The sequence below is a fragment of the Dreissena polymorpha genome, chromosome 13 (assembly GCF_020536995.1).
Source record: "Dreissena polymorpha isolate Duluth1 chromosome 13, UMN_Dpol_1.0, whole genome shotgun sequence".
Lineage (NCBI taxonomy): Eukaryota > Metazoa > Mollusca > Bivalvia > Myida > Dreissenidae > Dreissena > Dreissena polymorpha.
The window spans coordinates 30056980-30080008 of NC_068367.1; the positions used below are offsets into that span (position 1 = coordinate 30056980).

The window sequence follows — 23029 nt, forward strand, 5'->3', positions numbered from 1 at the left end:
ACTAAATGATCGCTTCATGTAGGGCTGTACTCTCTAAAAAATATCATAGTTGACAGGAAGGCATGTTTTACACTTTTTACCATTATTCGGGTGTTATCTTGCGGAGACAATGGTAGGGCATGAACAGGTGTTCACTACTGAATCCCTGAAATATGATACACGTGAAGACTATAGTAAACCATTGCACTAGAAAAGGTTACATTCCACTAAGAAACGGCCGATAAAAAAAGTTGCAAAAACAGTCGATTTTGATTTGTGTCAAGTTCTTTCTTGCATTGTACATGACATATCTTTTTTATTGCATAAATCGATTCCGCTTAGAATGGCCTTTAAGAAAAGGTATGGTTATGGGGGTCTCTATGTGCAAAATGTTGCATTTATTTTCGCTCAAAGTTGTCGCTTTTACATTGAATTATATAGGGAAACTATTTAGTGTATTATGACCTAAACGCAAAACCAGGCCTAGTCACAAAGGAGCTGTATTTACAGAAAATCATCATTTTTTTAGTGGGATATGACGCGTTTTGGCAAATTTCACGGAATAAATGCGTTTGTTTCACGAATTTAAGGAGCATCGTGAGTTTTTAAGAAGAAAATACGTTTTCAGAGGAAAATAAGAAAAAAAAACATACAAAAACTCGTCTTGAGCATCTCAAATCGCATCAATTTGTGCTAAAAGAGCTCATGAACACGTTTTAAAAGTTGTTTACTTCTTTTTCTACATAGGTTGTAACAATATTCCAGTATTTTGACCGATTGTAATTATTTAGGGTAATCGTTTTACGCCTGAACGCCCGTTATTAATCAAAGCTCCGAACGCGAAAGCCACGTGGCTTATCAGGCGTTATAATAAAATGCATTTTCAAGCATTTCTACGTGAAAGATCGGTCTGAAAATTGGCATGCACATAGAAAATAGGTTTATAAGTATCGAGAAGTGCTTATTTTTCGCGATGTTAACAGTAAACGTTGTCTTATAGGTTACAATACACTAAATGATCGCTTCATGTAGGGATGTACTCTCTAAAAAATATCATAGTTGACAGGAAGGCATGTTTTACACTTTTTACCATTATTCGGGTGTTATCTTGCGGAGATAATGGTAGGGCATGAATAGGTGTTCACTACTGAATCCCTGAAATATGATACACGTGAAGACTATAGTAAACCATTGCACTAGAAAAGGTTACATTCCACTAAGAAACGGCCGAAAAAAAAAGTTGCAAAAACAGTCGATTTTGATTTGTGTCAAGTTCTTTCTTGCATTGTACATGACATATCTTTTTTATTGCATAAATCGATTCCGCTTAGAATGGCCTTTAAGAAAAGGTATGGTTATGGGGGTCTCTATGTGCAAAATGTTGCATTTATTTTCGCTCAAAGTTGTCGCTTTTACATTGAATTATATAGGGAAACTATTTAGTGTATTATGACCATGACAGACGCTTAATGTTACCCAGACGCTTAAAATATCTCTAAAGAGATTCTTGCGACGGTGATAATCGAGTCTTAACGTACAACAGGTGACCCCCTGTGGATAGTAGGCAGTATGGTTGGAAGGGCACGTCTTCTGTCGGAAATCGGGTAAATCGGAACATCTGGCCAACTTTGTTTCACACACAAAAAAAACAAGAAAAAAAAGAAGGCTTTAACGGGTGGGGGGGGGGGGGGGGGGCGGGGGGTTACGTGCCCCTCATGCCCCCCCCCCCCCCCGGTAAATCCGTGCCTGTATGTACAATAGAAAATCATATGACTAAATTTTATTAACATCGGACGAGTATTACCCAATCTGGACTTTATTCTATTTGATTAGGTCTGACTCTCGCACAGGGAGCAATAAACACGTGTTTGTGATAAAAGACCGCTTTCATGTCTGTTATTTGTTCGTCTTTATCTTACATTAGCCAATATATTTAACATGCGGGCAGCGGCATAGTACAAGTGATATAATGTTTCGGTTGAAGTGAAAACATTAAAAGTAGTGGACATTTTAAAGGGGCTTTTTGACGTCCCGGTAAATTGACAAAATTGAAACAGAATGTTTCAGATTTGCTAATTTTTGTTGTAGTTATGATATGTGCGAGGAAACAGTAATACTGAACATTTGCAATGCCCTAAAAGTCAAAAAACTAAATTATAAAGCGTTGAAACGCGAAACGATTAAACAATTTGGAGAGTTCTGTTGTTATCGTTAATATACATTGCATTTTGTGATAATACACGCATTGCTTATATAGTAGTAAATACGTCTATGACAGTACGGTTGGTAGAGTAGTTTAAGCGCTAGACTTCACTCGAAGGATCAGTGATTCGAGCCCAGTTGTGGATTACTTTTTATGTCCCCCACTATAGTAGTTGGGGACATATTGTTTTTGCCCTGTCTGTTGGTTGGTTGGTTGGTTTGCGCCAACTTTAACATTTTGCAATAACTTTTGCTATATTGAATATAGCAACTTGATATTTGGCATGCACGTGTATGTCATGGAGCTGCACATTTTGAGTGGTGAAAGGTCAAGGTCATCCTTCAAGATCAGAGGTCAATATATGTGGCCAAAATCGCTCATTTTATGAATACTTTTGCAATATTGAAGATAGCAACTTGATTTTGGCATGCATGTGTAACTCATGGAGCTGCACATTTTGAGTGGTGAAAGGTCAAGGTCAAGGTTATCCTTCAAGGTCAGAGGTCAAATATATATGGCCCAAAATCGCTTATTTTATGAATACTTATGCAATATTGAAGATAGCAACTTGATATTTGGCATGCATGTGTAACTTATGGAGCTGCACATTTTGAGAGGTGAAAGGTCAAGGTCAAGGTTCCTTCAAGGTCAGAGGTCAAATATATGTTTCCCAAATCGCTTATTTTATGAATACTTGTGCAATATTGAAGATAGCAACTTGATATTTGGCATGCATGTGTATCTCATGGTATGTCCCCCACTATAGTAGTGGGGACATATTGTTTTTGCCCTGTCTGTTGGTCTGTTGGTTGGTTGGTTGGTTTGCGCCAACTTTAACATTTTGCAATAACTTTTGCTATATTGAATATAGCAACTTGATATTTGGCATGCATGTGTATGTAATGGAGCTGCACATTTTGAGTGGTGAAACGTCAAGGTCAAGGTCATCCTTCAAGGTGAGAGGTCAAATATATGTGGCCAAAATCGCTTATTTTATGAATACTTTTGCAATATTGAAGATAGCAACTTGATATTTGGCATGCATGTGTATCTCATGGAGCTGCACATTTTGAGTGGTGAAAGGTCAATGTCAAGGTCATCCTTCAAGGTCAGAGGTCAAATATATATGACCCAAATCGCTTATTTTATGAATACTTTTGCAATATTGAAGATAGTAACTTGATATTTGGCATGCATGTGTAACTTATAGAGCTGTACATTTTGAGTGGTGAAAGGTCAAGGTCAAGGTCATCCTTCAAGGTCAGAGGTCAAATACATGTTTCCTAAATCGCTTATTTTATGAATACTTTTGCAATATTGAAGATAGCAACTTGATATTTGGCATGCATGTGTATCTCGTGGAGCTGCACATTTTGAGTGGTGAAAGGTCAAGGTCAATGTCATCCTTCTAGATCAAATATATGGGTCAAAATTGCTCATGTCATGTAACTTCTGCAATATTGAAGCTAGCAATTTTATATTTGACATGCATGTGTATCGCATGGAGCTGCACATTTTGAGTGGTGAAGGGTCAAGGTCAAGGTTATCCTTCACGGTCAAGGTCATCATTCAAGGTCAAACGTCATATAGGGGGTTATTGTGTTTCACAAACACATCTTGTTTCTTACTCTAATTTTATGCATGTTTTCTACTGGAGCTATCGTTTCATTATACTTATATTGTTGTTTGTTGTTTTGTGTTGATATTGCTTAAACAATAATTAAGTCGTTTCCAGTAATCTTTCGTCCGGAAATCTTGCGTACTTCAGCAGATTTTGAAGACGCTGCCTAATATTTACTAGCTTTGACAAACTATTTTTGTTTTATTTTAAATCTATTAAGTTTCATTCCTTTTATGTACCGATTTGTATTATTACTTATAGTATGATCGATGTATTACTTGTATTTTAAATTACACACTGTAGACTTAAATTCCTTTATATTTTAACTCGAAAACTTTGGTAAACATTTTTTTTTAAATATTTGTATAATAGCTTACTTAAAATAAGGTATACACAACTTGTTCTGAGCGCTTAAACAATGATCGTATGCCAACAAAGTGGAATCTCTGCACCGACTTTGAAAGTCAATTAAAAATGATCGGCATGCGCTATGGTCGCATATTTTTAATATCTACGGAAGTTCCTTTAATAAAAGTAAGTGCAGAAACAGGTGTTGTTGACTGTTTTCGGTAATATTTTTTAATGTTGCAGATTGTTGACGATGATGTCGATTGGTGTAGCGCGGCGTAACGGACAGTCGTCTCCCGGAAGTAACCCATCTCAGCGCTTTTCATACTTTCCGATTACCATGGAAACCTGTTGTTCCGGCCTTTCGCCGAATCAGCGTCACTGCGTGCTGCTGTTGGTGGTTACGGTGGTCAGTTACTACCTCATAATGGACGCAACCCTGTACCACACCCTCCAGGGGGTTGATCTCGTCAACGAGAAGAAGGTCCCGGGGCAGTCGTGGTCCCCATTCCGTCCCCTCTCAGTGAAGCTTATTATGCAGGACCCTACGACACACTATGTGATAACGCCTTTATCAGAGTTGTTTAATGACTTCACGCATTTTAGTGAAGTGTTTTACTTCATCACGCCAAATATGATCACGTTCACTCATGTATTTCTATCCTTCGTTGCCGCTAAATTTATAGTCTCAGAGTCTCTGAAAAATAGGAGAATTGGTGTTTTAATTTTTGAAATCAGGACCTTCTTGGACGCCCTAGACGGTGCCGTGTACCGCGCACGCGCAGCTAACAAGACGTACGAATCTCACCATAGCGAGATCGGCTTTTGGATCGACTCTACGAGTGACACCATTGGCGGAATAGCTTTAATGTTCGGAATTCTTTTCTTCCTGTGGTGGAAGCAACCGCCGAGAAAAGAGGTCGGACCTTTACCGTGGACAAACGACGATAAGAACGGAAACCATATTGAAACGTCCAGTGAAAAACACGATACAAGGACACATAAGTATTATACAAAAAAGTTCATATTCTGGCGGTGCTTCTGCTACGGTCTGCTAATAGGCATCGCTTCCGCCATATGGGATCAGACGATGTGGAGTTATAATGACATCTTCATGACGCCTGCCAAGTCGCCGGATGTAGCGGTAAGTAGGTTACATGCGGGTTTTCTTAAAGCGTCTGAAGGATATCACAAGATAAACACCTAACAAGTATCGATATCATCACCTTTGATTATTTAAGTTTGAGTTCTTTTCCTTGGGAGAGCCAGCTTTTAGTGACTTTGGAAAGATCATATGAACGCTCTTCCAGTGACTGTAGATAGGCCTTTGTAATAAATAAAGTAGCCTTATGCGCCACGTGCATACCAGCCTAGAAGCAACAGTTAGGACTCAAACTTGACAAAAAACATGTTCAGAATGTTTATCGTGACAATATGAATGCCTTGTTTGAATCTGAGTCAAGTGGGGGGGGGGGGGGGGGGGGGTCCCAGGGCAGTCTTCGACGTGATGTACCTTGAACTCGAGTAATCGCTTCAGGTCCATCACGGTCCTCTTGTGTACTTGATCTAGTACAAGTATGTTAGGCATGTTGTATCACACACATCTCCATTTTGAGGAAGTAAGAAAGATATTTCGTCGATGTGATCATGTCCCCATATTCGCTCATATTTTGAACACTTACAGTGTTGAACTCATTGGGCTATAACTTGTTATAATATATTTAAACACGATAAATCGTCCGATCAATACATTTGCGGAAACAGGGTATTAGGCATTAATCTCGGCTAATCGAACCATATGGGGTGATTCGTTTGTTTTGGCAATATGTCAACCGGTTGTTAACTGTAAGCCTCAGCCTCAGGTTCGTACACCAGCTGATGATCTTTGTCGAACTATAAATTCCGCATTTAGGCACACATAATGTGACGATAATTTCCTACTTTACTACTCATGGTATGTTTTTTTTTTAAATTTATTCTTTTGAACCAGACTATTTATAGCACACATCTTATGTTGTATGATCCGCATCATGCAGATATCATCGTTGTATGCTAGTTATTTTATATGCGAGTGTAGCCACCGGCCAGCCTACGCAGCCGCGCAGTCGAGCAAGGAGTTACCCTGTCCACTTTAGAGATTGAAATCTTGCCTGACTTTAAAACGGATAGTGTAGCACAGGCTTGTCTGGAGCTCAGATGGTCGCATATAAATAGCTTAAGGTCCATTTTTCGCATGACTCGGCTAAAATGATAATGTAGTATTGCCGACGCACCGGACTTACTACGATACTAAAAGTTTTCATGACTGACACGTGACGAAACTTTCCCTTTTCGTGGTACAAAACTTCATGTACTTTATTCGAAACTTTCTGGCTCTATAAAGTATTTTCAAAATCAAAGAAAGGCGCCTCTAACCAAGCGATACACGGTATTAAGTAGCAAGTTTGGGCCTTGATAAACCTGTGCGGACTTACCAAGCTGTTCAGCACACCGTTCAATCGCCTCCAGCGACGACTGCGGATCATGCGACGGCTGAGATAGTATATACATGTCGTCGGAAAGCCGAATGTAATTATTTCCATATTCTTTATATTTTACGTATTGGATTGAGCAGGTTTGAGTGTGTTCTTTCACTTCTTTGAGAGCCTAAGAAAGAACATTGTGAATTTAATCCCTACCTTCCAAGTTGCCTACTTTTCAAGAAATAAATTAAAATGTGGCCAAAAATCAAACAAAATTCACCAGTCAAACTCTAATTTCACAAGATTTAGACAGAAGATACATATGAACAACTTTTTATTGAAATCATTAACAAATTTTCTTCGCATGATCTACAGTCGTCGCTGGAGGCGATTGAACGGTGTGTTCAGGGATGCCACTAAGTCTGGACGCATTAAGTATCGTTAAATACTGTGTGGTCGTCATCTCGTATGTTGTGTACATGTATATCAGATACTCAATCTTACTTTATAAGTTTATATGCATCGCAGCATGCAGTATACATCGTTGTGAAAATCTTCTGTCAATACATTACATAGTGTCTGAAGTACTTTCAAACGCATTCTAAAAATATGATTTTATCTTTGAACATTAATCAGTTCACGGTTGTTCAGTTTTACATACTTCACATCAAATAATGTGTATACATGTACACGCATGATGCATCACCTGTATTTCTGCGGTGATGTTACAACAAATGGTCACATTTTACGCACTATAGACAAGCCCACGGTCATGTGAGTTTGCGTAAATTGATTAAATGCCCATGTTTTTAAGATAGCGTGGGAGTCAATAAATAGAATGCAGGCTTTTTCCGCCCTATGCCACGGGTCCGAAATTCGGCCCCATTCCCAATGCAAATCTGGTTGTTTTTTTCCCAATTGAAAAAAATAAATTCCGAATTCCAAAAAAAAATATTTTTTTTTTACCTTAAAATATATAGGTTAACCTGATTCGGTGTAGAAAATAGAAAGTATTGCATAATTAAATTATCTGTTGCCTTGAATTTGTTTTAAAAACTGTAAAATATGTTAATGATTATTTAAGACTTTCCTTATTTTCCTCAAAATCCGGCGCTTCGCGCATTTTTTTTTCACCTCAAAAAAGGCCAGGCCTTTTCTCCAAATTCAGATTAAAAAACCTGCACTTATCACACATGTTCATAATATTTTGTAAAATTTTCATAATAAGTTATCAAAATAGTCGTTATTAACCAGTTAACGGCTTCTTTGAAATATAAGAAACACTGTTTACATGCGATAGTTTTTCCCAATTGAGCCAATTTTGCGATATTTTTTACCCAAAGTGGGGGTTTTCACGACGCGAAATTCCCAAAATTCCAGTGTGGCGTTTTCCCAAAATGGAGCGGAAAAGCCTGAAATGTAATCGTGGGTTAAGTATTATCCCCGCAAGGCGATTTTTCGAAAGACAATGCTTTGGCCGGGTACTTGTTACCGAACTGACTATTAAAAGCAGCTGTAAAATTAAGCACACAGACACTTTAAGGACAAGATTATGCCACTGCACATGTGCCCCAAGGGCATTGTTTGTGATCAGATCACTAATAAGACATAGCCAGTTATTGCATACGAGCGTGGTGGTTTGAAACTTGAAGTTTATCTTTGACGTCACAGCATCAGTTTCGCACTCATTAGAGATCTCACGTTATTTAACAAAGTTGATTTTTATTCTTCTGACATCTATTTATTAATGATTTGTTTGAAAAGTTTGTTTTAAGTTTTAATTCAAAATAACCAATAAATATTTTTTTTAAATATATTCGGCGCTTTTCCTGATTTTGAAATAAAGTTAGAAAAAAATACTTTTAAATTATTTAATTGAAAACAAAGGTTTAATTCTTATTCTTATTTCTCTTTTTAGTGTCATTTACACCGCATGAAATGTGTGTTATAAATTCCACGTATATTAAAACCACACACTTGTGTTCGTTGGTAAAAAGTATACTACGGGAAATCCCATCATATGTGTTATCACATGGCTCATTATCAATTCATATCTATACCGTCGAATATATAGTATCTCAGTATTTGTGTAACGACAGGCTTTTTCCGCTCCATTTTGGGAAAACGCCACACTGGAATTTTGGGAATTTCGCGTCGTGAAAACCCCCATTTTGGGAAAAAAAATAATCGCAAAATTGGCTCAATTGGGAAAGATTATCGCATGTACATAGTGTTTCTTATATTTCAAAGAAGCCGTTAACTGGTAAATAACGACTACTTTGATAACTTATTATTACAATTTTACAAAATATTATGAACATGTGTGATAAGTGCACGTTTTTATGTCCCCCACTAAAACTTTAACATTTTGCAATAACTTTTGCTATATTGAAGATAGCAACTTGATATTTGGCATGCATATGTATCTCATGAAGCTGCACATTTTGAGTGGTGAAAGGTCAAGGTCAAGGTCATCCTTCAAGGTCAGAGGTCAAATATATGTGGCCAAAATCGCTCATTTTATGAATACTTTTGCAATATTGAAGATAGCAACTTGATATTTGGCATGCATGTGTATCTCATGGAGCTGCACATTTTGAGTGGTGAAAGGTCAAGGTCAAGGTCATCCTTCAAGGTCAGAGGTCAAATATATGTGGCCCAAATCGCTTATTTTATAAATACTTTTGCAATATTGAAGATAGCAACTTGATATTTGGCATGCATGTGCATCTCATGGAGCTGCACATTTTGAGTGGTGAAAGGTCAAGGTCAAGGTCATCCTTCAAGGTCAGAGGTCAAATATATGTGGCCCAAATCGCTTATTTTATGAATTCTTTTGCAATATTGAAGATAGTAACTTGATATTTGGCATGCATGTGTATCTCATGGAGCTGCACATTTTGAGTGATGAAAGGTCAAGGTTAAGGTCATCCTTCACAAGGTCAAGGTCATCCTTCAAGGTCAAACATCATATAGGGGGACATTGTGTTTCACAAACGCATCTTGTTTAATCTGAATTTGGGGAAAAGGCCTGGCCTTTTTTGAGGTGAAAAAAATTGCGGATTTTGAGGAAAATAAGGAAAGTCTTAAATAATCATTAACATATTTTATTGTTTTTTAAAAACAAATTCAAGGCAACAGATAATTAAATTATGCAATATTTTCTATTTTCTACACCGGATCAGGTTAACTTATATATTTAAAGGTTAAAAAAAAAATTTTTTTTTGGAATTGGTTTTTTTTTTCAATTGGGAAAAAAACAACCAGATTTGCATTTGGAATGGGGCCGAATTTCGGACCCGTGGCATAGGGCGGAAAAAGCCTGAACGAGCAGTTTTCTTTCGACACATTAAAGTCACACTTTCAGAGTCGCGTCATGCGAAGATGGGTCTTATGGCGTTTCGGCAGGCGTAGCTCAATTCGAGTCGCCGCATTAGCGCAGTCTGGTCAGGAGCTAGAAAATCACGCACGGTTTCGCGGTCTCATTATGTATCTCCTGACCTGACTGCAAGATGCGCAGGCTGGGTTATAAATTCGCTGGCCACATGTGGCATAAGACCATTTTCGAATGACGCGGGTCTTAAAAAATCTCGTTTCTTCATGTAATGGACCATCTGAGCTCAATACTTTTCGATTGAAAATTAAAGTCATTGTGTTATTTATAGCAAACCGGCAACCTTCGGTAGCTTATTCAGGCTTTTTAGAAACGATTACAGAGTACGACACACGTTTGTGGATAGATAATTAAACGATCTCCGTCTTAGCACGACTAAACTATTTCCGTTTTCAGTGTCTGTTTTCCTATCTTGAAACGTTATGTTTGTATCCAGCGATCAACACATACGGAAGGGGTTTTCTAAAAAAGTTGTTGAAATTAAATTGGTACTTCCAACTCTATCATCTGTGGCGTCCAAAATGTAGGGCTTGGAAGTCAGGACTTCCAACGTTTGAAAGCTATGGAAGTTTTTTGACACTTGGGAAAATTACCGGTACTGTACAAATTGGGAAAAGGTAGCGCAGAAAAACGAGAATTCGCAAAATTCCATCCGTTATATCTTGAGATTGGGTATTATGGGTCTTTAAATTGCTTGATATACATTGCACAAACCAATTTAAATATTCATTTGCATGCCTTTTGTTTTGAAATGTTGAGGTTCAGTGCTCATTTTATTTGTTCTCGTATACTAACTGGGTGGACATTCCCATTTTGTTATGTTGTACCGTTCCGGTGAGGGAGTAATACAGTATATCCTTTACTGTTTGCAGACACTTCAGTCCCAGGCCCTTCATTCGTCGTCCACGTTCGCCGTCTGGTGGGCTTGGCGTATGTTGGAGGGACAGGCGCTCATACACTACATGTTGTTGGCCATACTGTGTGACTCCATCTGGGTGAGTGTACAGTTTATGGGATCATTTTATTCTCAAATCTTTACTTTTTACACACCGAAGTAAAAATGGAATCAATTTTAACATGTTCACGTCTTAAGAATAAACAGGGTGAACGATGTAGCATCAGAATTGGAGAATGGGATTTTATTGCATATTTTATTGCATAATATACGCAATAAAGATCGCAAATACCTTTTGGAGACTAAGACAACGGTGCGTGAAGAATATAATCTCAAATTTCACAGATGTGAAAAATATAATCTGTAAAAACTATAGTCCTGAAAGAGTAGGCAGTTAACCAAACTTTTATTTTATCATCATGATACTCTTTGATTTTAACAATGTAAAATTAAATAAATTATGTTATGAGTTAATACATATTCCATGGAACGTGCTCGCTTGAAATTCCATGCCTGATTATTGATTTGTCGGTGATATACCTGGCTGGAAGGTGAATTTGACTTGTATAGCTGTGCTAGGTGTTCAAACCTATACGATCGGTTCAGTAATTATTCATTGATTGCCATGTTTAGTTTATTAACGCATGTATTTCAAAACGATGATAAAGCACGAAAGTCTTGGACCGTGACAAATCATATGAACAAACCTTCGTAAAACGCGTGTATTATAAAAGAGGAAATTATTAATGCATGTTTGCAATATATGACTGTAAAATGAGCGGAGGCATAAATGGAATTGATTAGTTGAAAAAAACAACACATGACATGGCAATGTGTACAACAGACACGCCTGCTTTGAATTTACGATTTTGTTTAATAATTCATCATCGTTAGCTGTCGATGAGAATAAGTGGTGTAATCAATTAGGATCGTTGAAGTACAAGCAAAGTATTCGCCTTTTATTTAGAAAGGAGAATTACTACACCTACGATTTAGTTGCTGTGCGACGTGCTTTTTTGTATTCGTCTTTCGTGTAAACTCAACGTATTTTGACTTTTCATTATCCACACTTAATACTTATAAAAACTAACATTTTTTATTTGTTCTGGAATAAAAAATAACACACACACACACAAACACAAATGATGATCGACTTTATTACATGTCGCATCGTTGCATTTCTCAAGTAACCACCAATAGATATGTGACTAAAAATCACATCAATAATTACAAGCAAATGCTTGACAATCAGTGCTTCACTTACGACATTGATCTGATCTGTAAAGAAACTTAGTTTTGAGTGTAAAAAAATCGTATATATTTATAATAATCTGATATGACTTAGGAATCAAGACAGCAGACGTCTGTTACCGCGCTGTAGATAGCGCAGCAACCAGTTTTCTGTCATTGCCGGCCGTAAATCATTTATGTTGGTAACACCTGATGGCTGGCGGGATCGCCGGGTTTATGTCCTAGTAGAAATATTTTTACGACTCAACCGTACTTGGGCCACAGATGGTTGCAATAAAAATCATCTTTCGATTTCTCAAAGATCATACCTAAGTTCTTAAGTTTTGTAGATACTGTGTGAGAAATTGGTACCATTCTAAAATACTTAAAATAATATAAGCTTCACTAGTTTAAACGTATTTATTTTCGATGCATTGTATCGAAAAACGAAGACTTATTGACACTTTACCGAGTCTGTTTTCAAGGTAGAGCAATAACTAAGTTATGAAGATCTTGATAACGCTTCCAGGGTTGAAGTTGAATCCGGGATCTCCGGATCTCTAAGCGGAAACATGTCCTTAACGCCACCGCGGCCTCGCTTTGGTTGGGCTACAATAGCGTGGACAAATAACGCGACATGGTCTTGAAGCCATACACTTTATTAGATCTAGTTTCCCTGTTGGGTACTGATATTGTATTTAATACATACCCTCATTGACGTCATACTACATGTGAGAAACACGCGGTAAACTAATTACGTTATTATTCCGATTCGAATGTTTCTTTTCCTTGTTACTTTCAGGAGTTCCTACGTTTCGTGCAGTATTTGGGATTCGTAATTCTGGGCATCCTCATTTTCTTCAGCTATTATCATGTATCGTCGGTAAGTACAAATATGTCTTACAGTATGCACAATTGCCGGCATGCGTGCAATGTTCCTTTCTATATACACGTAGTTCGCAAGTAGATATGTCGATGCATTTCAATGTTTCATATAGACAATTACGGTATTTTTATTTAACACTTTGCAAGAATATTGTACATATCTTCACAACTGAGTCTATATAATCTAAACATCACCAGAACTTTTATCTAGCGGTGAGCCATCCATTTGAATACTTTATATTTTTCATTGTTTTTCTAAATAAAGCGCCATTTTGTCCCATTGTTATGACATTATAACAACACCACTATGTCATAAATGTATGACCGGTGTGTATAATACCAATGTTGCATTATAAGTTATTCTAAGTAGATACATATATGCAGAGACTCACTTAATACGTTAATCGTTGGAAAATAGCGTGTATCCTTTCGCTGCAGTATAATTTGTAATTGCCGCGTGAGCATACGTACTAATGATAAAGCTAAACCGGTTTATTGTGGGATAGATCTGGCGCGATTTTTTCCCTTACTTGCTTCCGTGTTTCAAATTTGTCTATTTTTGCAGTTTTCTAACATTATTTATTGTCCCCTACCGGTTTCATCGAAGGGGACTTATGGTTTACGTTCTGTGTGTCTGTCAGTCTGTCTGTCACACTTTTCTGGATCCTGCGATAACTTAAAAAATTCTTAATTTTTTTTTCATGAAACTTGAAACATGGATAGATGGCATTAAGGACATTATGCACGTGATTTCATTTTGTTCCTACGTCAAAAATTCTGTTTGCTGTGGCAACAAATAAAAAAATATATTTCTGACAATGGTGGAGCCGGAAGGGGACATATACTGCTTGATAATAGTCTTGTTTTAACTCATTTCTAATATACAAACAAAAAAAACATTATCACCGTTGGCAAATTTGAACATAAACAACGCCGTAACTATTCAGAAAGCCCGACTCGTGAGGGCATCCTAGTGTTAAAATGTTTGCCATGTAATAATCGCGTTCAGTTGTTTGTCGGTCAATACAATAATCTTTGTCTATTTGAATATTTACTATTCAGACAGTTTGTTTTAATACTTTCCGCCCTTACGTATGAAATATCTAACAGCATATCTTAAGATTGCATTTGTAGGCAATGCTGCACTAACGTTTAGTCGGTTCGCAGTTAACTATACAGGAAGTGAAGCCGATCTACGTTCCCTACTTTTATGGCGATGTTAAAGGAAACAAATAACTTTTTTAACTGAATCAAAACTACATGTAATAGGTGTGCCGATGTGCAAATTTTGTTGCAAAAACATTGCATGATGTCTATTGATTTCATATTGATTACACGAGTGACATGCATCACAATTTTCACTTTAGCTGCGCCAGTTTTTACTGGTTCAAAGCGACTCAACAGGCGTCACATCGGGCTCTTGAGGACAGCAGTCTGACGTCACGCCCAGCCTTCAGTTTCCGTCATGTTATCAGTATCGTCCTGAAAACCATACAACGTTCAGTAAAGGACACCAAATGTCTGGATTTTACACCTCTGGGAGTTTTATTGTTGCGCGAAGTGTGAGCTGTTGGTAAACTTATGCGTTCTGTAGTATACCAGGAAATGTTAATTAGTCAACGGCGTTGTCTGAAAAGTGGGCTTAACCCATTTATGCCTAGTGGACTCTCCCATCCTTCTAAAATTGGATCAATTTATTTTCATAATTAGGGATGTGTGGTATATTTATTTTTATATTTAGAATATTTCCTACATAAATTCCTTTAAGCAAACAGCGCAGACTCTGATGAGACGCCGCATCATGTGGCGTCTCATCTGGGTCTACGCTGTTTGCCAATGCCTTTTTTCTAGACGCTAGGCATAAATGGGTTAATGCATGTGCGTAAAATGTCACCCCAGATTAGCCTGTGCAGTGCGCATTGTTCGTTTAAAGATGGCTTCTTCTAATTCAAATTGAGAATCCAGTTTAGGCGCATAGTGTGGTTCTTAGACTGCACAGGCTAATCTGGGAAGACACTTCACAAACATGAATTAAGCCCAGTTTTCCCAGAACGAGGCTCAATTTACTGGGGTTTATAAAATTTTACATTATAAATTGGTGTAAATAATGAGTTATCAGATTTTTACAAGTGTTATGAGCAATTTCAGGTTTATACCCTTTAAAATTGTGTTTAATAACGGTGCAATAATACAAATCAAAGTAACATACAATGTGTTATCATTTGAGAGAAGGTAGATGCTAGTTTTAAATGATTAATTTTAAATGATATGAAACGTATGGACTCGTGCAGTTCCAAGGTTTGTGACCAAAGGAGTATTATTTGGCTATCTTTACGGCTTTTAAGATCATTAAGTATTATTTGAATTCATGTCTCTGGTATCTGGTATGTTGAGTTTTCCACGATTATTGTTTTTAATTTTCAAACAATGGTTGTGGTAATATTTTGATAATTGGACAGTTTGCTTGATTGAGAATGTATATGTTTGTAATAAATTGTTTAGTGTATATGTGTTCAAAGGGAATACATGTTATTTATTGATTCAATATTGGACAATTTGATTGAAAGAATATTCCCGCAAACGTTTTTGATGTATCTTTGTTTTGGTCTCGTTCTCATTGCAGTTATAACACTCAAGAGATGTTGCCTTTTGACTTCATGTAAATCTCTTTGCAAAAACTGTATGCAATGAGTTTTGGCAAAATGGTCACAAAAGTAACAGTTAAACATAATAATAATGTGTAATGTATAGACGGGTTTTGATTTATTATTAACAAAAGTCACTTGTTAATGTTGGTCAATATGAATTTGAATAATCTTGCCTTAACTCACGTGTTCCTTTTTTTTTGCCACATATTATTTTGTTTCTGTCAATAATACAATTCAATATGTATTTAACAATAGTAATGTACATATTTTAGAATTGTTACACAGGTGACATGGCAGGGCATTTTGAGTACTTTTATTTTATGTTGGAATACATCTTTGATGATTTTTTTTCCACAAAGCATTGAATTATGCTCCTTCAACCAAATTATTAATATGCTTAATTATTTGCATCATTTATTAAAGCGTGATGTATTTAATGCAAAATGAATGATAGCTTTTCTTGTTTTTGTTTGGTTTGTGTGTTGGTTTGTTTTTATCTGGATATATATATATGTGTGTGTTTTATAATGGAAGTTTTGTATCTTTTTTATACTCTATTCACGTTAATATAGTTAATTCTCTTTGCAACATTTAAGTTAAGATATATGATGATAAATTATGCACACAAACCAAAATGACTATTTTCTTAAAAAAAAATATTTTTTTCAAAAAACTTCCATAGATCTAAAAAAAATGTGCTGTTTTGCTAGTTATCACTAGATAATTCCTTCTTAGTTAATTGATTCTGTGTTCTCGTCTGTTATCAAAGTGTCATAAATTTACATAAATTCAGCTTCATTTGTGCACGCTATTTCATTTTGCGGTGTTCTTGTATTTTGAAGGTTGCTATTTTAATTTGCTTGAAATTCGTCAACTTCTATCTCACTCAGAATCAGCAAAAGCTATATGCGCTTAAAAGCACAATTCATGCACTCATAAAACATAAAACGCACTGAAATGAACATTTTTGTATTTTATTGCAGCAACTCTACGTTACTTTTTTTATTTTGTACACGCGTAATGTTTGGCGAAAATGTTGTTCACTTGTGTTCACTTGACATTTTAATTTAAAGCTTCAGCTTTTCAGCAGTATACTTATTGTATTTGTTCTTCATGCGCATTCATCGCACTACCAAGTATTCTTGTTTGACTAAATGCTGTACAACATCATTAACATAGTTAAAATATGGCCATCGTTTAATTATGGTCGTTTAATTATGGTTATCTCAAAAATTGGTCCATAAATATTTTGAAAGGGAGATCATTTATTACTGATATGATTGGGAACTCCTCACACAGTGATTTCTCTTTCAAGGTACCTTTCAATTAGTCCACTATAAAGACCACTGACATGTTCAAATTATGTGCAAATGCAAGGGAGTTACTTTCCTTTCCCCTAATTACCTCGATATATGGATTTTATGACAATTTGTGTTCATTCTTATAATTAGAATTTTTGTTTCTGTATAAAAAGCAAGCGTTGATGTTAATACTAATGCTGATTTTTCACTGTTTCTACTGAAGTGTTCATTAGTTTCCTTTAGCTTTACACTGTTACACCGTGTATCAATAATGAGCCATTGGCTTTTGAAAGTGTTATTTGCAGGATGTCTATTTTCTGGTTAAATTTTTATTTAATTACAGTGCCTGCGGGATTTGTTCTCGCATTCCCTTTAAATGTAAGAATATAATTTGTATCTCCTTATTGTACGACATATCTTCTGATTGAACGTTTGGAACATAACTATCATGGTAGTTATCCTAAATCCGCTCAAAATGATTAACAGTTTAGTGTTCAACATGTTGTTGTTATACAATCATGACTATGACATGCTGATGACTTCATGGCTACGATAGTTTGATGACGTAATCCAAAGGAATGCAAATATTGAGAAACAATTACTTACAAAACCGTTTTACATGCAGGTTTAGATGGAAATGGCATGACACTGTTAACTTTCTGATATCTAGTTACAATACTATTGTTCTGATGTTGTTGTCTTTTATGTGTATTGTTTCTTTACATGTTTCCAGTTTAAGTTTGAGTTGTTGTTTGCAATGTCAACTTAAGAATGTTATTTTAATGGCAAAGATAATAAACGAAGGTATATTGACCGTGTAGTTACGTAAACATTATTTCATTTTGAATAGAAATAAACGAAATACCGAATGTATCTCTAAAGGTTTTCGAATGTTGATTATTTAAATACCAATAAATATTGATCTCTCTTGAGGTCGAAATGCTCAAGCGTGAACTGTTGTCAGTTAACATCCGGCACCATCATCACATGTCTACATTTTTACCTTCAACATTTTCCCGCAATAACTTCTCTGAAACCGATTTTCGGATTAAAACACATTGTGACACGAATCTTCTAGCGACGAGCTTTAAAACACATTGTGACACAAATTTTCTAGCGACGAGCTTTTAAACGACCAATATTCGACAACAAAGTTGACAGTCGTTTTAATCAGATTCAATAGGCCAAATTTGCACATGAGGAAAACATATATTCATATATTCATATATGACATACTGAATACAAATATTTTTAAAGATTTGCAAGCATACATTTTTTCGGCGATGGACCTTTTTTAGCTCACCTGTCACGAAGTGACATGGTGAGCTTATGTGACCGTGTGATGTCCGGCGTCCGTATGTGCGTGCGTGCGTGCGTGTGTGTGTGCGTGCGTCCGTCAACAATTTGCTTGTGTAGACAGTAGAGGTCACAGTTTTAATCCAATCTTTATGATATTTGGTAAGAATGTTTATCTTGATGAAATCTGGGTTGGGATTGTTTTGGATCATGGGGGGTCAAAAACTAGGTCACTAGGTCAAAAACTAGGTCAAATAATTGAAAACCTTGTGAAGACTATAGAGGTCGCAGTTTTCATCCAATATTTATCAAATTTGGTCAGAATGTTTATCTTGATGGAATCTGGGTTGGGTTGTATTTGGGTCATCTGGGGTCAAAAACTAGGTCACTAGGTCAAAAACTAGGTCAAATAATAGAAAAATTTGTGTAGATAATAAAGGTCGCAGTTTTCATCCAATCTTTATGAAATTTGGTCAGAATGTTTATCTTGATGGAATCTGGGTTGGGATTGTATTTGGGTCATCTGGGGTCAAAAACTAGGTCACTAGGTCAAAAACTAGGTCAAATAATAGAAAAACCTTGTGTAGACAATAGAGGTCGCAGTTTTCATCCAATCTTTATGAAATTTGGTCAGATTGTTTATCTTGATGAAATCTGGGTTGGGATTTGTATTTGGGTCATCTGAGGTCAAAAACTTGGTCACTAGGTCAAATAATATAAAAACCGTCAACAATTTGTGTATACAGTAGAGGTCACAGTTTTCATCCAATCTTTATGAAATTTTGTCAGAATGTTTATCTTGATAAAAACTGGGTTGGGATTGTATTTGGGTCATCTGGGGTCAAAAACTAGGTCACTAGGTCAAATAATAGAAAAACCTTGTATAGACAAATAAAGGTGGCAGTTTTCATCCAATCTTTATGAAATTTGGTCAGAATGTTTATCTTGATGAAATCTGGGTTGGGATGGTATTTGGGTCATCTTGGGTCAAAAACTAGGTCACTAGATCAAATAATAGAAAAACCTTGTGTAGACAATAGAGGTCACAGTTTTCATCCAATCTTCATGAAATTTGGTTTTCATTCATAGGTATTGCCCAAAAATGCTAATATAAGTATTAAAACTGATTTTTTACCAGGCAACAGTCACTATCCACTACTAACGTAAGTATTTGTATGACAGTGTTAAGCTTGAAGTTCAAATAAAATAAATAGCTCGATATGTCATTAGTTTTTTTTAATGAATATTCTGTTGATTCAGTTTGTGTGTGCCTTTCGAGTCAATTTTTCGTAGTTTACTTCGATAGTACTTCGAATTATGCGACATTGTTTAGACTGGGTCCGATTTTTGTAATTTTTAAAGAAAGTTATTTTTCCAACCACAGCAATGTTGAAAGTGAAACTAGTCCACATTTATTCCCCTCAGACCATTGACATCGATTCTCAACCAATTTACAACAATTAATGCGTACACATGGTTATCACTTGTTTAATACATATCTGAAAATTCTGTATAATCCAGCACTTAAATATTTAAAAGCTAATTCTGACCGAAAATGACCAAATTTTGTCAGAATGTATTAATTGATGAAATGTGGCTTGGGATTGTATATGGGTCATCTTAAGTCATAAAGAAGGTCATCAGGACAAATCATAGTAAAACTTCCTGTAGACGATAGAGGTCACAGTTTATCAGATCTTTATGAAATTTAGTCAGAATGTTTATCTTGATTGAATCTGGGTTGGGATTATATATAATTCAACTCAATTCCTAAAAATAAACTTTGATGACCTTCAATTTCTGACCACTTACTTGTGCAGGCCTTTTTCTGTCTATTTTTGGAAAAAGTACCTAGCAAAATTGGGATTTTTCGAGTCGCAAAATTTTCCGAATTGGGAAGAATTTTCATCGACAAAAGCATTATTTGGGAAATTATTTTTTTCTTTTTCAATCTAATGTTTTCATTCAAAGGTATTGCCCAAAAATGCTAATATAAGTATTAAAACTGATTTTTTTACCAGGCAACAGTCACTATCCACTACTAACGTAAGTATGTGTATGACAGTGTTAAGCTTGAAGTTCAAATAAAATAAATAGCTCGATATGTCATTAAGTTTATTTTTAATGAATATTCTGTTGATTCAGTTTTTGTAGGTGTGCCTTTCGAGTCAATTTTTCGTAGTTTACTTCGATAGTACTTCGAATGATGCGATATTTTTTAGACTGGGTCCGATTTCCGTAATTTTTTAAAGAAAATTATTTTTCCAACCACAGCAACGTTGAAAGTGAAACTAGTCCATATTTATTTACCTCAGACCATCGACATCGATTCTCAACCAATTTACAACAATTAATGCGTATACATGGTTATCACTTGTTTAATACATATCTGAAAATTCTGTATAATCCAGCACTTAAATATTTAAAAGCTAATTCTGACCGAAAATGATCGTAAATGTGTCGTAAGAAATGCATAGACACAAGCGGCTGCCATTTTGTCTGAAGTGTCAAGATCGCAAAATTGCATTATGGAACACTCGATACGATGACGTTCTGCGCGGATTTCCAATTGGCACGCTAAAACACGGCACCCGATTATTTAAAACACGGTACCTACCGGAAAACGCATTTTTCGGCTTTGATTATTTCGGTCGGAAATTGGGATTTTTTTTATAATTGAGGAAAAACATCGATATTTGACATTGGGACCCGTGAGGTAGACAGAAAAAGGCCTGTTGTGCAACTTAATTTATTGATATTAACTATATGAGTTATCAAGTTGTTAAAGGAATTGTTTTTACTATATGTTCTGTGAATAAGAGATTTCATTACTTAACTGTCACAGCGTTTTTTTCTCTATATAAAGTTAGTACCGTAAATCGGCACCTTTCCCAATGCAGCCATTTTCCCAATTTTAAAATGAAAAATCCAAAATCAAATTAAAAACTTCCCAATTGGCAGGAAAAAAATCAACGATGTTTACTGTTTTGTTTTACCGCGAAAATTGAGTAAAACGATAATCAGTGCTTGTTTACCAACAGGGGAAGTAACCGCAGCGTTGATGACGATATATCGATTGGTTCCCGTTGTCTGAATACTCCTGTACTCGATAAGCGGAACCTATATCAAAACGCAACACATTTTGGCGAATTGCGTCGCATAATTCAGAAGGTTGTTGATTGCATTGTGAGTTTAATTTGCAAAGACAAGATTTTAATTTAAATGTGCGTATGGCCAAATTGTTCAACCGAGTTTAATGATTTACTTCTACGCAGTTATAGTAATGTTTTAGTATTCTGTTGCAACAGTTTTGCAGAAAGAAAACTTATGCTTTGATCAAGTTGTAGATTGCGATATTTCAAATATTTTACTTTCTGATAAATTGAGCAAGCAGACCATGTTTGAACAAGAGAATTCCTGTGTTCTCTGCATTTAAAAGTTCAATTATTCATAAATATGGTAATTCCTTTTGTAAGGTCTGTTCTACTAAACCTTTGCAAGACACATGTATGTGAAGTGGATTAGCTGTTGTTCGAAATCGAGATTATTATCTGGCATAGTTTGGTAGATAGTTGAAATTTAAAATGTGATTTTAATTTCATTTGTTGCAGACATCACTTCGATGAATAATCTTGCTGTTATAACACGTCTTGATTATTCAATATATTACATGTATGCAATTGGTGTTAAATAACATGCACAATCCTTGATTGTTGAGATGTTTTTAAATGTCTATTAAACATGCTATTAGATACATTTCTGATATAAAAGGTGTTAATCATTGGTACATAGCAGCGATTACTTTTGATTCCTAAATTTTAAGTATGAATTCAAATACACTTTAACACGGTTATTTCAAAGTCGCCGGGACCGTTTATAAACCTTCGGATTAACGATAATTCGAAATAAACATTTGACAGACAACTTCTTTGATTCTGCAAAAAATAAAACGTGTAATTAGCATGGTTCGGTTACAAGCTACTGTTTTACTTAAAAACGTAAACTAGTCAGATAGCAATAGGTTTCTATTTTTAACAAACGGAATGCACAAATGCAAAACTACATAAATAGTAATTATCGGCTATTGAGAACATTATAAAATTAACATGCTACGCGCAGACGCCAATGGTGTAATTATCGGCTTTTGACACGCCACTCGCAGACGACAAAGGTGTGAAATTACGCTTAGTGTTTTGGCAACTTTTGCAGTTTTGACATCAAATTAAAGATTGATAATTAGGTGCGAATTATAGTGTTTGGACTGACAGAATCACTTCTAATTAACGATTTTTTCGGTTAAACGAAGTTCGAATTAACAATGAAATTTTACATTAAACAAAGAAGAACCAAAATCGGGACCCGAAAAATACTTTGAAATAACAATGATTTCAGATTATCGGTGTTCGAAATAACGGCGTTGAAGTGTACGAGAATGTCATTTTTTGACTGGGTGGCAAATGCAAGTGTTTAATTCCGTCCATTATTATTATTCTATGATAAATATAAAATTGACTAAAAATCACATTTTTTATGTTTTATAGTATATGCTTTATAAAGATTTGAACACAATTATTTTCCCAATATAAATGAAAACGACGCTAAATTTCCCAATTTGACCGGTACAGTGCAGGCACCATGTACTTTAACAAAAACGCCTGTCGGCGGTGTTCACTTTTCTCGATGGGTGACATTTCGCGGGGGATGGACACGCTACTGACCGAGGTGTTTGGCGACCACCCAAAATTGCCGCGATTGCATGCTATCGTG

At 35.8% G+C, this 23029-nt stretch overlaps 1 protein-coding gene across 7 annotated transcripts in view; it reads left to right on the forward strand.

Moving 5' to 3' along the window:
- Positions 1-17779, forward strand: part of LOC127855071 (ceramide phosphoethanolamine synthase-like) — a 32848-nt gene extending 15069 nt beyond the window's left edge. For all 7 annotated transcript variants that reach the window (XM_052390413.1, XM_052390414.1, XM_052390412.1 and 4 more), the window contains exons 2-5: positions 4395-5295; positions 10880-11002; positions 12935-13015; positions 14385-17779. In XM_052390413.1, coding sequence (XP_052246373.1) covers positions 4395-5295; positions 10880-11002; positions 12935-13015; positions 14385-14441 — 1162 coding nt within the window. In that variant the 3' untranslated portion in view covers positions 14442-17779. The remainder of the gene's footprint in view (positions 1-4394; positions 5296-10879; positions 11003-12934; positions 13016-14384) is intronic.
- Positions 17780-23029: the final 5250 nt, after the last annotated feature.